The following is a 15,066-nucleotide window of genomic DNA, read 5'->3' as shown; positions in this document are numbered from 1 at the left end:
CTCTGCTCCAGGACTCCTCTAAAACCATCAAGGGAGGATCCATCGCTTCCGCAGCGGGGATTCACATAAAGATGAGGATTGCTGAGGCGGCCCCAGTTCCCAGCTTCACACCCCATTACACCCTCTCACACGGTGCACTCCTCTCCAGCAGCCACAACCTTCAGCTATTGTACGCAATTTATTACTCCCCCAGGCAGATGGGATCTTGATCACAATCCCCTTGGGTCTACACTGGGATGTTCCTTGAGGCTCTGACCAGAAAACATTTCCTCAAAGACATTTTTCATGAGCATCCAGTGCACAAACAGTCCGAGTGAGGGCTGCCCAGCTTTGGAGAGGGTACAGCACCTCCTGGTAAAGTAAGAGATCCCTGCATGCACAGACACTCAATTAAGGAGCAAGCTTTAGGTTGATTAACCGAGAACCACAGCTTGGAAACCTGACCGGAATGCATCCTTCAGGTTTATTAAAACTTCCTTTACATCCTGTTCTGCAAACCTCCTTAGATAGGGGTGGCTCATACTATACTGTTTCCTTCCAGGTCGCTGTTAGATGCTAAACAGTACCATCTCTAACATAAACCTCTGTGATGAGCCTCATGAATACCTCAAACAACTAGTTCCCCTGAAGTGGGTTATTTTGCCATGTTAGCTGATATGCAGAACACGGGTCCCAAGGATGGGAAGGCACCACCTTCAGATCCATCCTGAATTCCACCATCACATGTTCAAAGTTGACCAAGTCCTGTTTCTGGCAGAATCTTGCTGCAGAGGGTTAGCAGACACCCTCTGGCTTCCTACACGAATTTACTCCTGGCCAGTTTACACCATTGGTTCTCCTGCAAAGACTCCTCCAGCTCCAAGAGAATCACAGAAACAGCCAGGCTGGAAAAGCCCTTCAAGCTCATCCAGTCCAACCCTTACCCCAGCCCTGCCAAGGCCACCCCTAACCCATGGCACTGAGGCCTCGTCCCCACGCTGTGTGAACACCTGCAGGGACGGTGACTGCAGCCCTGCCCTGGGCAGCCTGTTCCAATGCCTGAGCACCCTCTGGGGAAGGAATTGCTCCTCAGCTCCATCTAAACCTGCCCTGGTGCAGCTTGAGGCCGGTTCCTCTTGTCCCATCCCTTGTTCCTTGGGAAAAGCTCGCCTCTCACCCTCTTGGGTACCTCCAGGTTTTATAAGCAGCCATCATTTTCCAGGCAATGTGCTCTGCTTGGCTAAGCAAAAGAAGTTAATTTTCTTCTCTTCTGAAATCCATAATCACAGGAACAGCTCTACCAGGCCAGACCTAAGCTCCACCTCCTTTGGCATCTTGTCTCCTGACAACAGCCCTCAGCAGCCGACTTGGGAAGACCATACAAATGAGCATGTGGTAATGCTAGTTCATGACAATCTCCCACCTCCCCACAATTAGAGGTTAAGGACCTTCAGAAACAGAGTTTATATCTGTGTGCTTAACAGCTACTGCTGATTTTTTCCTTCATGATTGAGTCTCAGCTGCCACGGATACAAACCAACCTTTCGGCATCTCCAGCATCCTGTGGTCAGGAGACAGGCAGACTAGCAATGCTCTCTGTTAAAAAGGTACATCCTTTGATGAGCAGCCGGAACTTTTCAATTGCTAAAACCCATTCACACAGTGGAAAAACAGTGAAGAACCATCTTCACGTCACCTGCTCTGTACCACTTATGATTTCAAGCCCTTGATACCCCCTCTGCCGTCTCCTTTTGAGGCTGAAGAGCTTTACCCTATTCAACAACTCCTCACAAGGAAGCAGCCTTTTGATTGTCCTTGCAATCCATTTCCTTGCAATTCTTTACTGAATGATGCAATCTTTATTATCTGGTTTCTTTTCATTGTTACCTTTCCTGCACCATTTCCCATTCTACCACATCCTTTGAGGTACAGGGAAGCAGGCAGAAGTACAGCAAGATTTATTTAGAATGTATTTGTATTGTGAGGTTGTGATTCTGCTCTGTTTTGTTCTCTCTTCTTTTCCTAAATGCCCTAACGTTCCATTTTGGCCTGGGTTTGGAATTTCTTGCCTCTGGGAGCACAGAGCTCATATTCACAGAACTCTTAAGTGCATCATTTCATTCCTGAATGATAATTCAGCATCACCTTGCAGGGCATGAAAAGTGAAACCTGATTTTTCCAATAGACATTACTTCACATTTATCTGCCCCGCATTTCACACCTCCACCACTCTGTATCATTTTTACAATGCTTTATAGACAGCCTCCATCATTGTATTACTGAGGAGCTGTGTGACCTGTTTACACACCAGCTCATCCAGCTTGCTGTGATTCTTCTGACGAACAAAGGACGAACAGACACCTCTTAAAATACCTCTGGTGGCCTTTCTGCCTTGTCAAATCTGCCCCTTTGATCCAGTGAACCAGTGAACCAGGCTTCTCACAGCCTGCTTCCTTCCAGGAGCAGAGAGGCTGCGGGGTCTTCTTTGCCATATTCAACCTCAGAGCTCTCCCTAGGTTACAGCCTGAACAGATTCAAGCGGTCCTCACTGGCTGCTACCAATGTGCTCCTGGTTTAGAGACAACCAATCTGTTATAAATCCATAGGTACATGTCTGCATCTTGTATTACCAAATTCCATTCTATTCCTGTGTTTCCCTTACCCAAACCATCCAGTTACTTCAACTACAGTCATGCTTCCCCTTTATCTGCAGGAATTCTTAGTTTTATGTTTTCATTCTTATAGTTCTGTCTTATCATGGATTCTTTAAAGTGGAGCATATGAAGGCTGGAAAGTATCAGGGATCAGGCAGCATGGGATATACCTGCCCTGCTCCTCCTCTGACCTGGGCATTTGCTGGAGTCCAGCTGAAGCTGGGCAGACCCTGGTCTGAGGCCCCGTATCTGTTCTTCACATGATCCTACTTGTTGAAAAAGCAAAGCACTACTTTCAAGCGAGCAGTTACTCTTAAGGATTATACCTAAACTATCATTCATCTCAGTTCCAGGAACAGAGCGCACAGAGGTCCACTTCCTCCGGCTTTCCACCTCAGATCCTATAGAAGTCATTGGAATCCTTTTTATTTAGGAAGTGGCAAATAAAAGGCCATCTCATTTTATTATCTTTAGCTCTTTGATAATGGGGGATAGTGAACAATCATTCCCTACCCACCTTCTGCAAACCAGTCCTCATTGTATAGGCTTCTGTCCCATCTCTTCTCCAAAATGAAGAGTTCTAATTCATTTCCCCTCTTCACATAGGAAAGTGATTATAAACTTTGTGGTAGGTTTTCTACGTCGCCTACAGCCTTCTGACTTGGGCTAAGATGACTGGGTTCAGCATGAAAGCTGCTGATAGATGAGCACGACAGATCCGAATCAATGATCATTTAACTTCTGCTTCCTGATTTTTTCCTACCAATTGCTAATACTCAGTTTGCCTTCCTTCCTCCAGTGCTACACTGCTGTTTCTCTGCAATGACTCCACGAATTCTTCTGGGAGTGACAATAGTGCAATTAGAACCCATCAATGGAAATGCATGATTACAGCTCACTTGCCCTGCACGCATTACTTTGCGTCTCTCATCATGGTATTTCATCTGCTGCATTAGCACATATCCACTCACTAATACCGCCCAGCAGCCATCCTCTGGTGCACAAACCCCTTGGTATTCCCTGGTTCCCGTCCCTTAGGTCCTAGAGCATCTTCCTTAAGTCATCTAAGTTCATGAGATGCCAAACTAAGAGGAGGGCACTCTAAGGTTCAACTTGTCTTCATCCCCTTGATTCATTTTTTAATCCAAAGCAACACTACCTGTGTTCAGTTAGGTGTGGTCTTCATACAGCCTCAAATGTCTTTATTTCCAAGACTGAGAATTATTTTTGCCCACAGTCACATAGGTGACTTCTTGGATGTCTTGGATGTCCATTCTAAGTGAATAGATTCTCCGTTAACCCACAATACAAATGCTGCAGCTCATATCCCAGCCACAGGCAGAGACAGCTGATTTTCCAGGGACCAAGTGTTTCTCCTCCTCTCCCAACAAGCTCCCACCAGCAGAAGTAACCCTGGCCTTACCCAGACTTTTAGATCATCCCTGATCCTAATAATTTCCACATGATCCACAGTAAACAGAGACCCCTGGCAATTGTGCCTTGCTGTGTGCAGAGAATCCAGAGTTACTTTTCTCTCTTTGCTGGGAAGAGCCATGTTCTCCCCCATTAAAGCTTCAAACAGGAGCCCAGGGAGTATTCATTCAGAGGTTTCAGCTCCAGGCAAGCGTCTGAGCCAACAGCCCATGCTCATCTCCCATATGAAATGAGACACAAGAGTTTCAGGGTTTAGTCTGGATGACTTTGCTCAGCAGGGGCTAATGCTGCCTGCAGGTCCTGAGGCTTGATGCGGTTGTGTCTGTGCAATGTGTTTCTAGTTGTGTTGCAAAAAGTTCCATGCAAGAGGGAAGTTAAAGCCCTCACTGTGGCAGCAAGAGGTGAAAATCCCCTCCAGAAAACTAACCACAGCTCCGAGCCTCAGGGTGGAAGCTGGAGGTGAAGTTCCTCCATCTACACTCCAGTCCCAAGACAAGGGCGATGGAGGTCTCTACGGGAAGCATTGGTTGGGTTGCTCATGCACTACTAAACGGGGCTGCTATGTCTTTGCATCTTCTCCAGTGTTTTTCTGGAACAGCTGGGTAGGGTTAAGGGGGCTGGGACTGAGGGAGCAGCAGAAAGTGAGGTTTTGAGCCTTATCTATCTGCAGCATTACAAGAGCTCTAAGCAGCACACAGATCTCGTTCCAAATCCTTGCATTCAGAGATGTGGCAGCAGCAGACACTGAACAGGGCAGATGACACCTGGCTTTCTACCCTTGTTTGCTATCACACTCCTTTTTTAGACTGTGCATTGTTCAGAACAACAGGAGACTCAGTAGCGCTTTGTGTGGTTGTGTGTTTGTTCGTATCCTCATCTCTCAGCAAGCCATAGATAAAACCAGAACACAAACAATCCCACACCAGCCTTCTCTGCCTTATAAAAGCTCAGGGTTGATGCTGGCATCCCAGAGCTCTCAGCCTCTTATCTGTTATCAGTGTTTATGACTATCAGGCTGAACGCTTTACCCAGCAGATGATGTTTACCAGCTAGAGATCAGTAAAAACCACACCGCTTTCTTCTAGCTGAGCCCAGGGCATTGCCCAGCACACATCTTCCTCAGCACTGCAAAGACTATGCCAGCTGTATGACACTTCATTTTGTGTGATCCTAGTTGCAGGAAGATTTATTTCCACCTGCTTTATCTCTAATGATGAAAGCAATGGGTGTTCTAGATGATCTTAAGGTCCCTTCCAACCCTAACTATTGTATGATTCTGTGTTTCAGCCTGGGGAAGAGTGCATCCTGGCAGCATCTGGGGACAGAAGACAACAACACTGGCAAACTATGGAGAGAACAATGCTCACCCTGTCTCATTTGTGTGCACAGGCAGATGCTATGTGGGGAAGCTCTCCACACTTTCAAACACAGAGCAAAACTGCCTCCCAGCATCCTTGGACATCATCTTTGGGAGCACAGGAGGACATGACTGCTCATGGTCCCCCACTACAGTAATGCCCCATACTTGAGCAGATGTCCAAATTCCATCAAATGAAAATGCTTATAAACCTCAACAAGCTGCTGCTGAAGAACAGCAATGTAATCAAAGCAGAAAGCCCAGTGATGTCCTTCATCTGCCCCAAAACATCAAACCACCTCTTCCACAGAGTTCCCTTGATGCCAGATCAGGCTGCACCTTAACGCATCCTCTGGTTTCCTTTTACTGTTTTCAGTTTGCTTCGATGAGAGACTTGAAACCCGCTCACTAAACATCCTAACTTAAGTATCTATAAAAGACTGCAATAACTCTGGCAGCAGTCACCATCACCCACTGATGTCCGGGCAGAGCCACGCAGGGTTTCTCCCCTTCATGCAACACCAAACCCATTTGAGCACAACCACTTCCTAAAGGCTTTCATGGTTTCAAGAGTTCAAAGGTTGCTGCTGTTGTTCTCCTGAAGCCAGGAAAGGGAAAGGTTTCTTTCCAAAACCGGTTACCTTGTGCATCCAAGGAACTTCAGGAGGAAAGGAACTGCGAGGCTTTGAAGCCAAGGCAGCTGAACTGCTACACAGAATAAATCAAGACTGTGCCTTAACAAGTGGAAAACACACTGAGGTATTTTACAGTTGAGGATATAGTTCAGCACCAGCAAAGCACATCAGTAAGTACAGCAGGGGATGACCCTGACCCTGGCCCAGTTAATGAGGGAGATAAAGAACATGATTAAAAGCAAACATATCCTTGTTGATTGACTGAGATGATGCAGCCTGGGACACACATTCAGTGCTATCAGAACGCAGACTAACCCACACACCATCCCAACCTGAAGTGCAACCAAAGGAAGCTTTTCCAAACTTCATTCCTGTGGTTTAGCTCCATTTCAGAATCCAAAATCTTTCTTTTACAGGAAATGATTACATTGAAAAGATCATGTACGAACGGACATCACAAGTGACTCTCGATAAAATACCTGCTTGTTTTCCTTTACAAGGACAATTTTGTTAACAGAGATAAGCACCCCCCCATAAAAAAAAAACAAAAACCCAAACTCCACAATTTTTCTTTATCATAGACTCACAGACTGGTTTGGGTTGAAGGGACCTTAAAGCTCCCCCAGTTCCAACCCCTGCCACGGGCAGGGACACCTTCCACTAGAGCAGCTTGCTCCAAGCCCCTGTGTCCAACCTGCCCTTGAGCACTGCCAGGGATGGGGCAGCCACAGCTTCTCTGGGCACCCTGTGCCAGCGCCTCAGCACCCTCACAGGGAAGAGCTTCTGCCTCAGAGCTCAGCTCAGTCTCCCCTCTGGCAGGTTAAAGCCATTCCCCTTGGCCTGTCCCTCCATCCCTTGTCCCAAGCCCCTCTCCAGCTTTCCTGCAGCCCCTTCAGGCACTGGAGCTGCTCTAAGGTCTCCCCATAAGGAGCCTTCTCTTCTCCAGGCTGACCCAGCCCAGCTCGCTGAACCTGACTGAAGATTCATGCTTTAAGCCAAGAATTCACATGCTAAGCAGGCACTGTTAAGAAAATGTGTTCTGTTTGTTACAGTGGTACTAATCGAGGTGAAATTAAGCCCTATTCAGTGCAAAGCACACTTCTATACACACATATACTTACATGAAAAGAACTGAAACCATCATTTCTCTGTTTCTTTTTCATGAAACATTTTCTTCTTTAGTGTTTACTCACTCCTAAGTGGGACACAATCTACCTTCACATCCCATGCTAAACTGGATGTTTTTAGGCTGTGGAAAAACACAGGGAAATAACTCATCCTGCAAAATCTGCCCAGAAACGGCTCTTTCAAATGGAAAAGATACTTCCCTGTCTTAATTAAAGGCTTGGGAAGCATCCAGTGAGGCTTAACCTGAAGAACATGAAAGCATCAAACCTCTTTGGTGGTTGCATAAGAGATCTGCATCAGAACAGGAGGGGACTTATCTGCTATTTGTCTTTGACCCCTTACATCTGAGTCTATCACAGTCCTGGCTGCATTTGTTTTCAAAGGAAGCATGCAGAAATTCAAGACAAAAGGGGTTTTTTAGTAGTTCCCCAGTACCTAAGCATGTAATGGGTGAACAGAGAAGTTCCTGGAGCACTTTGATGCCCCACAACATGCCCATGAAAACCCACCTGAAATCTGGACAGCTCTGAAAATCCCAGCTAAAGCTGAAGGTCACATTACAAGGTTTGAGGGTAGGAGATAGAGAACTGAGCACAACTCTCCATATCCCAAGCAATAGGCTTCACTGCTCTGCTGTTTTTCCTTATCTGCACTGGGATAGGTACAAACAGATACTTTACATATAAATTACAGCCCAACACAGCCAGGAGCTGATAAAACGAGCAGAGAAACTTGGATTCAGCATCACTTCTGTACTGTGACTTACCTGCCACCAGCTCCACCAGCAGAAGCACCTTCAACAAGACAGAGATGAATCCCCATCCCTGAATACAATCAGACAGGCCAGGACACTCTCCTGGACATACAGGTACAGCCTCTTGGTAAAGAGACTGGTTTGAGTACACTCTCTTTATCTCCACTGCTCCTGGGAGGAAGGGCACTTGGGAGTGCACTGCCTAATCTGTACTCATAGGAGTCCTTACTGCTAACTGCATCTTATCATAGACTCACAGATTGGTTTGTGTCGGAAGAGACCTTAAAGCTCATCCAACTCCAACCCCTGCCACAGGCAGGGACACCTTCCACTAGAGCAGCTTGCTCCAAGCCCCTGTGTCCAACCTGCCCTTGAACACTGCCAGGGATGGGGCAGCCACAGCTTCTCTGGGCACCCTGTGCCAGCGCCTCAGCACCCTCACAGGGAAGAGCTTCTGCCTCAGAGCTCATCTCAGTCTCCCCTCTGGCAGATTAAAGCCATTCCCCTTGGCCTGTCCCTCCATCCCTTGTCCCAAGCCCCTCTCCAGGTTTCCTGCAGCCCCTTCAGGCACTGGAGCTGCTCTCAGGTCTCCCCTTCAGGAGCCTTCTCTTCTCCAGGCTGACCCAGCCCAGCTCTCTCAGCCTGGCTCCAGGGCAGAGCTGCTCCAGCCCCTGCAGGCACAGCGAGTCAGATGTTTTGAAAGCACAGAAGAGTTGAGGTTCTCCATGCAGATGATGTCAATGCTGCCTTTGGGTGCTGGAGGGTGAGCTTGAGTCAGCAGATCTGGCTGCTAGAACCAACTCCAACCCCCCCAGGCACAGCTCATGCATGGGACAGTCTCCTGCAGTCTGTTTCTTTGCTAGGAGGAAATGTGGCTTGCTCCAAGCTAACAGCCAGTGCAGAAGCCAAAGCACAAGGTTGTTATGGGTAATGGCAGCACTGGATGTGAGCTGAGGCTCCAGCTGAGAGGACAGTGGGACCAGTAGCTGCCATCTCTCAGTCTTTAATGGGTGAAGCAATGCCAAGGGCATTGCCCCCACTGAAGACAAGGGGGCTGCATGAAGATACAACAGGTGATGCATACTGATGGCCTGAGAACAGGGACAGATACTGCTTTTATGGGGCTAATCACTGCTTCTCAGTCCAGAACCTGCAAAGCTACTGGCATATTCCCACCTTTATTTTACCCATCCGATGTTTAAGTCACCCAGTTTGGGCCCATCAGTACTTGATCACACATTCAGGTAACAGAAAGGAGATGAGAGCTGTGAAGAGAGTACAACTGGTCTCTTTAAACACGAGCAGTGGATGCAAAGAGCCAAGGCAAAATCATTTCCATTCCTGAAGCTCGCTGCAGGGCAGGAAATGCATTCCCCACAAAGGAGAGGATGTCACGTACCGCGTGCACGTGGTTCACATCGCAGCAGCACCCGATACCTCCCATTCATGCCACGGGAGCTGCATCTGCTGACACTCACCAGGCGATTTGCAAGCGCGATGGTACACGCTGTGGCTTCAGCTTCTTGCTGACATTTGAGTTTGTCTGAAGTGGCCTTCTCAAACTTGGCTGTGAGCTTCCGCAGGTTCTCGTTGAGGCGCTGCGCATGCAGACAGGGAGACAAGAAGAGCACAGTTTGAAGGAAAACCCTTCCCCAGAGACCGTTCACCCCATGGGCAGTGCCGGCCAAGCTCCACCACCACACGCAGCACCATCACTGCCCAGGGTGCAGCCGCTAGGCAGTTGTTGTGGCATCAGGAGCCAGCACAGAGCAGTGATGTGCTGTGTTATTTTATGTGCTTGTAATTCACATCCTCAGCACAGGGCCAAGGCAAAGAACACGTAAAGCTCCTTTATGTGGGGCTCTGCCCTAGTGTGAATTTAAACTGGGAAAGGGGGTCCCATTGAGACCAAGTATGAATGACCGGTGCTATAGCTGAACAGTGAGGGGGCAGCTGAGAGAACAGCACTCCATGTTTCCTGATGCTGCAGCTCCCTTGGTCCCAGTGCAGCCCTTGAGGCTGCCTCACCAAGTTGTGCTCAAGTCCCCAGGGGATGCCTTGGGCAGCTGCAGGTATTGAACCATGTCCAAGCCATTCCTCTCACACCCTATTTCTAGAAGGGAATATAACAAGGGAATCAATAAAACTGTTCTGCTCCTGAGCGTGTCCCCTGGGAGGTTCCTGCAGAGGAGCCCAACCAGCACTAGCTGGGACCATCTCACATGCAGGTTGGCTGCAAAGTGCTTTGGGGCTGAGAAGGGGCAGAAAGGGCCCAAACCACCTGGAAGAAAAAAGCCCTTTGCTTGGACAGAGCTGTTCACACTCTGGTCTAAACCAAATCAGGAGCTCCCATGAGCACTTGGAACATCTCACTTCTGATAAGAAAAGTAATAATTGATTTTATCTGCACCCAATGCAAACTGCTTAAGGCTAAACTGCTTGTAAATCACTTTAACACTGGTTGAGCTACCACCAGAAACAAAGCTGGAAATGGAAAAGGATCATATTGGGCATCTGTAGCTCTCTTGGATACTGGGGAACACAAAGCTGTCTCTCCTTGACCTGCTTTGGAATTAATAACACAAAAAGGTTCTGTTTCTGCAAGCATAAGAATGTACGTGCAGACGTACACTTGTATATATAGAATCCCATTACACAAGCACGGTCTGATAAATGGGTACCTATGAGCTATGAAGAACAGATGACACCTGCAGTACCCCACAGACACATACATCTGTGTGCAACTGGGAGTATACATCTTGCTTCTACATCTCCCCTCCCCAGAGTCACAGCAAACGTATTTCCCAGGCAGACAAAGCAGAGGGAAAGGCACTCAATATTTCTGACAATCACAACAGTCTCATTTATTACTAAAAAAGGGGTATGTGACAGCTCAGGGCCTTGATGTGAGCAGGTATGAATTAGTCTCACATCAGTGAGGCTATCCAAGATACCCCAGCTTGGTAAGCAAGGATATACCTCCCCATACATCTCCCACACTGAGCAGTGTCTCATTACCCATGTGCAGAGGGGAAAACGCACCTAAACTGGGTAGTTTTGTAAGAGCACGCCAGTGGAGTAGCAGTAACCAACCCAGAGATTGTCATTTGCTTTAACATCATCATAAAGTTCAGGCATTAAAAGCTTTGGAAACAAGCAGCATAAAGGCACAGAATAAGTTCCCCAGCACTATTTTACATCTGAGATGTGAGAATTAGAGGCTAATTTCAAGGCCAGGTTGGACACAGGGGCTTGAAGCAAGCTGCTCTAGCGGAAGATGCCCCTGCCCATGGCAGGGGGTTGGAACTGGATGATGTTAAGGCCCTTTCCAACCCTTCTGTGATTCTGTGATCCCCTCCCTGCCCTTAAAATCCCACAAGCGCAGAGAAACAAAGCAGAGCTCTCTCCCCAAGCAGCGACTGCTGTGATGGGTGCCACCACGGGGCAAGCACTCACAGCGATTTTGGCCTTGATGCTGGCCAGCTTGTCCTGGGCAGCCGCCAGCTCCGCGTTGGCTTTGCTGAGCGCCTGCCTCTTGGGCTGCACCTCGCAGAACACGGCGTGGAAGCGCACGATGTTCAGCACCCAGGAGCAGAGCCCGGCCGCGGCCAAGGACTTGGTGGTCACGAATTCAGGCTTGAACTTGGGGTCTTGTAGATAGGGCTGAAGGGCTTTGAGGCAGTTCTCATGGATGTTCTCCTTATCGAACTTGATCAGGGAGTCCAGGAAGCCATCCACCCTGGCCATGGAGGCTTTCGCTGCCTTCCAGCTCCTGTCCTTGGGAATCCTTCCTCCCGGAGCCATCAGCACCATCACTGCCGCGGTGACATTGCTGACAGCTGAAGGTGGTGACCCAAAGGACCTCAGCTCTGTCAGGTTCTTCTGCAAAGGGGAAAACGAGGCTGTTAGACAAAAATGAATGGGCTTTCCTTTTGCTTTGCCACTAACAGAGTCAGGCTTCCAAGCTATCAATCTGATAAACTGGGTTGGCCAAAGCCCCTCTCCAGGTTTCCTGCAGCCCCTGTAGGCACTGGAGCTGCTCTCAGGTCTCCCCTTCAGGAGCCTTCTCTTCTCCAGGCTGACCCAGCCCAGCTCTCTCAGCCTGGCTCCAGAGCAGAGCTGCTCCAGCCCTCGCAGCATCCAGTGTAAAATGTCTCTTATGAACAAGCTCAATGACATGGAGCCAACCATGAGCACAGATAAGCCCCCCAACATGCCCTTCTCCACCCCGTGTGCCCTGCGCAGCTCAGCACATACTACATGGGCTCTCCCTAGCCTCACATGTGGTGGGGCTGCTGCTCAGGGTGCTGAGAGGGCTCCAGCAGAACAGCCAGTCTTTAGAGCCTGCATCTCTGTGGAACTCGGATGCTGAGCTGGTACCCTGGCATCTTCTCTAGGGAAAGAGCACTTCCATGACATGACAGGAATGGTGACTCTATGACCCTGAATGGGAGGAAGGATGTTGCTGTCCTGGTCAGGACACTGAGGAAGACCTGGGCAGCACGGGGTGCTGGTTTCCTTCCTTACTGCAAGAGCCTCTGGCACCACGGGAAGAGGACAAGCCAGGTCCTCAGTGAGTGCCATGCTGCTGGACCAGGTAACAGGAGCTCTGCCCTCTTCCCTCATGGCACCAGTTGGTGGCATTTTCGCAACCATCAGATGTCCTCTCCCCCCCCAAAGCAGAGGGGAGATCTGGATTCCCACAGGAATCCTCACCCTACCTTGTTGAGGGTGTTCAGAGCAGCCTGGGCAGCTGCCAGGGCAGGCTCAGCTTTGGCCAGGTCCTCCTCACAGTCCTTCTGTTTCTGCTCCACCTCCTGGGCGATCAGTGCCACCTTCTGCTCCTCCTCATCGGCGATGGCCTTTTCCCTGCTCACTTTCTCCGTCTCCACCCCCACCACCTGGATCAGCTTGTCAGCATCATCATTCTTCTGCTTCAGCTCCACTTCTTGGGCTGCCAGCTTGGCCTTCAGCTCATCCACCTAGAGGGAAGAAACACACGTGGGAACACGGATATCCACCAACCTATTCCCCCCCGCCCAGCAGCACAGGCTCACACCTGAGAAGGGGCTAAGTGGTACCCAAAAGCATGGCTGGCCTGTGTGTGAAGCAGACGATGCCCTGGGAGCACAGAAAAGCAGAATTTCTGGCTGTAAGCAGGATCCTACTGCTCATGATGCTTGGGTCACAGCTGGAAGTGCCCATGGGCATGGCCTGTACACCAGAGCAGCCTGCTAGTGGTGGGAAACCCAGCAGAGGAGACACCAGCACCAGCAGGATGAGCTGTTGAGGAGGTTGTCCCATCCCTGCTCAGCTGCCAGGGCAACGCGAACGTGGCTTTGAGCAGAATCCAATGGAAAGTAGGCAAAAGGTTTAATTTCAGGTGTACCTGAAATGGATGCAGGGATTATGCCCTGGGATTACTTCTGTACAGCCCAGGAGCCTCTCCACAGACCAGGCATTGGCAAGGAAGGTTCTTTCAGTGTAAAGCCAAGCACATCCAGCTTTGAACATGAGATGTGATGTTAAATCACAGTCCCAGTAAAGGCAGCGTGCAAGCGCTGTGCATGTGTGTTCTGCTGTGGAGATGACATGGTACAACCCAGCTACCCTTCCTATTGCTTCCCAACCTTGACACTGGCAGAACAGAGCATGTGAAGGACCTGTGCACCAGGTACCTGTGCACCCTGCCTCTCCCCCACCCCTCCATCCTCTGCCCCACACACACAGGGCAGAGGCAGCACCCCGTGACTTCCCTCGGAACCATCAGGTCCTACACACTTGTGATGGGAAGGGCATTTTTCACACCAGGAAGATCATGGCTGGGATCTGCTGCCAGGTACAGCCCTTGTCAGAGGGTGCAGGGCTCAAGGGGCTTTACAATGCAATATCACGTGAGCTTGAGAAAAGATCTCCTGGTCAGCCATCAGGACACATGGCAGTGGTGGCAGCTCCTCACACACTGCTCCACCGAGCACCTGCTCACACCCAGAAAGGTGGGGTGGGGACAGGGGGAAGGACCTGCATGGTGCAGGAGCTCACACCAGCTCACCTGAAGACAAAGTCTCTTCCTAAACCCACCCCTTCCCATGACTTCACATGGGCTTTATGCAGACCACAGAGGCTTTCACTGCCCTGCTGTCAGGCCCATAAAGGGCTGCTTGGAGCTCCCGGGGTACATCTTTACTTACATAAAATACTCACTAGAAAGGAAGTTGGACACTTGCTTTTGTTGATAATTCCATCTTCCTACCCAAAGAGAGCACAATTTGCAATCCTATAACCTGAAGCTTGTGACGTCTGGCCTCAGCTTGAAGTGGAGAGCGGTTTCTCTGCAGTCTCTTTGTGTAGTTGAGCCATTGTCAGCTCCTGCTGCCTGCCACTACAATGCTGTGTTCACCAGGACAAAGACACGACTCTAAATCCAAATGACTCCGGGCTCATGGCACATAATGCCTTCAGCTGGCAAACTCAGCGCCGGCTCCTTGCTCAGCTCCAGGCTTTCAGGGATGGCAGGAAAGGGAAGTTTTGCTGATGACAGATAAGGCTTGCGACCTTCTGCCCCCAGATCAGTACTCATGTGCTGGGTACACATGCAGATGGGGGCTTTAGGGGTTGACACGACCACGACAAAACAAGCCAGGGATTAAAACCCACGAGCACTGAACAGAATGAGCAGATGTAAACTCAGCCCAGGCACAGCCTGTGAGAACAGGAAGTGCCCTGACAAAACCTGCTTTCAGCCAAGCACATGAGCAATGGAAGGGAAAAGGACTTGCTCCAACATTGTCAGGACTGAAAAGAGCAAAAGGCTGCATAAGGCTTTGCCTGAGAAAGATATTTGGAAGCCCAGATGTGTATGTTACAGTGAAGGCCCCTGCCCAGCCCCAGGCTTGGGTTCCATTCCCAGTGGAAAGGATGCAAGTTATGTGTCCTAAGGCTCTGCTGGACCAACAGACCTCACCACACTGAGGGACACATGGTGACCTCCAGCCCCCCTAGCTACAGCAGAACTTTGCATCATGAAAGGAAACAACTCTTTCCCCTAGTGAGGCTAAAGCTCAAACACAGCTGATGGGGACAATTTAATAGTGTTTGTGCAGTGGCAAGAGTGAAATGGGAGCT

The 15,066-nt window shown here is 49.4% G+C and overlaps 1 protein-coding gene across 2 annotated transcripts in view; it reads right to left on the bottom strand.

The window, feature by feature from the left end:
* The window catches only part of DNAH9 (dynein axonemal heavy chain 9), a 127,751-nt gene that overhangs the window by 70,932 nt on the left and 41,753 nt on the right, over positions 1 to 15,066 (bottom strand). For both annotated transcript variants that reach the window (XM_061461934.1, XM_061461935.1), the window contains 3 exons: positions 12,663 to 12,923; positions 11,398 to 11,823; positions 9,420 to 9,539 (listed from right to left, as the gene is read on the bottom strand). In XM_061461934.1, coding sequence (XP_061317918.1) covers positions 9,420 to 9,539; positions 11,398 to 11,823; positions 12,663 to 12,923 — 807 coding nt within the window. The remainder of the gene's footprint in view (positions 1 to 9,419; positions 9,540 to 11,397; positions 11,824 to 12,662; positions 12,924 to 15,066) is intronic.

Source organism: Pezoporus flaviventris, unplaced genomic scaffold (assembly GCF_033815535.1).
Source record: "Pezoporus flaviventris isolate CSIRO_AGI_PZ_B2104156 unplaced genomic scaffold, CSIRO_AGI_Pfla_v1 ptg000034l, whole genome shotgun sequence".
In the NCBI taxonomy this organism is placed as follows: Eukaryota; Metazoa; Chordata; class Aves; order Psittaciformes; family Psittacidae; genus Pezoporus; species Pezoporus flaviventris.
The sequence above is the reverse complement of the archived record's forward strand: the minus strand, read 5'-3'. Positions and strand labels throughout refer to the sequence as shown.